At 38.3% G+C, this 1,722-nt stretch overlaps 1 protein-coding gene across 1 annotated transcript; it reads right to left on the bottom strand.

Annotated features, from left to right (window-relative positions):
• Positions 1 to 115: 115 nt before the first annotated feature.
• Positions 116 to 1,412, bottom strand: LOC147288578 (transcription factor PRE6-like). Its single transcript, XM_086241267.1, has 2 exons — positions 1,080 to 1,412; positions 116 to 584 (listed from the first exon to the last, which is right to left on the bottom strand). Exons 1-2 carry the CDS (start codon positions 1,197 to 1,199, stop codon positions 429 to 431), a joined length of 276 nt encoding a protein of 91 aa, XP_086097393.1. The 5' UTR covers positions 1,200 to 1,412; the 3' UTR covers positions 116 to 428.
• Between the last annotated feature and the right edge of the window lie 310 nt (positions 1,413 to 1,722).

Below are 1,722 nucleotides of genomic sequence, written 5' to 3'. Positions count from 1 at the left end.
TCGATTGAGTTGGTCTTAAGTTCTTGCGAACCAAAAAAAAAAAAACAAAAAATAGAGGAAGAAGATTCCATGTAAATACATGCCTAGCTTGTGATACTGATATATAATATAATTTCCAGTTCAAATGAAGCATAACTAGTAATATAAGAAATTAAAGAGTACATACATATTACATATAGTAGGATTTGCTGGTAGTGCAAGTCCTTAATTTATTAAACAAACTTGATTACAGTGACCGACTGTTATATATAAGTACACTGCAGTCAGGACACTATGACATACGTACAGCAGTAGTACGCTAACCGTTGGAGACCAGAACCTAGAAATTAATTAGCTAGGGAGTAACAAGTACAACTATATATATATAAATTAATTAAGGGCGTCGACTGATAATATAATATATAAATATAAATATTGTAGGTAGCTAGCTACTGCGTAATCAAGCTCCTAATAATAGCGGCCTCGGCACTATCAGCGTCAATAGTTGCGAGCAGTTGGGAGAGTCGGTCGCTAAGGTCGTCAACCTCTCTGTGTAAGTTTCTGATGTAGCTACACGTCTCTTGTAGGACCTTCGATGCTGATACCTGCAAACCACCACAACAAGTACAGTATTGTTGTACAAACTCATCACATTTCAATTCACATCCCAATTACCGCCATAATAACTGCGGGCCTTACTTTCAAACCCAGAAAAAAAAAAAAAAGGAAAATAATAATTAAGTGCATATATACACACACACACACACTGACACCCCAGTTTTGGTTCACGGTCCAACTCTGACCACAACACCGTTTAGCATATATGGGTCAATATATTTATGGTACCTGTTGAAAATGTATTCCTTGATATCCGGGACAAGTTTAGACTGCCCCAAGAGTCCAAATATGCTACAATAATATGGCTACCCTAGAATACAAACCACATTTTTCACCAATTTCTTTCTCTATCGAACCTGATCGAGGTTGTACTATTAATTAGCTTGGTTGTTAAGAATTTCTTAAGACCGATCGAGTAGCTATATTTCCTGTTTGAGACTTGATCGATCATCAGAGAGAGTAGTAGTAGTTGGTTTAATTACCTTGTCGGAGCGCCTATCACGAATCTCAGGAACCAGTTGGCGTAACTTGGAGACGAGTTCGATGATTTGGTCATCTTTGATTGCTGGACTCCCTGACTGCCTCGACCTTCTGCTAGACATGGTGATATATATGTGATCCCTAACTAGCTAGCTATTCGCCTATTACCTACCTACCAAGCTTACTAGTTTTATATATAAAAGAGCCTGGCTAAGGGGTTTTGTATATTATTATATAGAAAGGAAAAACGAATAACCCAAAAGAAGCAAGTGGGTAAGCACCAATTTGTGAGATGAAACTACTTGAGGAGAAGCTAGGAGTAGTAGATCGAAGAAGAAGAAGAAGAAGAAGAAGAAGAAGAAGAAGGTACCTGCAAAGATGGAGTAGTGGTAGTAGTGTTAGCTAGAAAAATGATATGAATATATAATCGGAGACATTGATAAGAGAGATATAAAGAGGGTGGACCACAAGCGAAAATGAGAGATAGAGTACGATAACAAAGACAGCGATGTTGGATGTGAAGAAGACAAGTGCATTGGAGAAAGAAGTGGACTCACTAGGCCTGCAGGATTTTTAAGAGAGAGAGATGAGCAGGCAGGAAGAGCATAGAGTTGTTGTGCGTATGTTCCCAAGTTGGGGTTTGAT

This window comes from Dryas octopetala, chromosome 4 (genome assembly GCF_963921425.1).
Source record: "Dryas octopetala chromosome 4, drDryOcto1.1, whole genome shotgun sequence".
NCBI lineage: Eukaryota > Viridiplantae > Streptophyta > Magnoliopsida > Rosales > Rosaceae > Dryas > Dryas octopetala.
The sequence above is the reverse complement of the archived record's forward strand: the minus strand, read 5'-3'. Positions and strand labels throughout refer to the sequence as shown.

Excerpts from the sequence above, each read along its gene's own strand:
- LOC147288578 (XM_086241267.1), bottom strand. The coding sequence starts at position 1,199 with ATGTCTAGCAGAAGGTCGAGGCAGTCAGGGAGTCCAGCAATCAAAGAT. Across the intron at positions 585-1,079 it reads GTGATAGGCGCTCCGACAAG|GTATCAGCATCGAAGGTCCT; the intron begins GTAATTAAACCA and ends GGTGGTTTGCAG.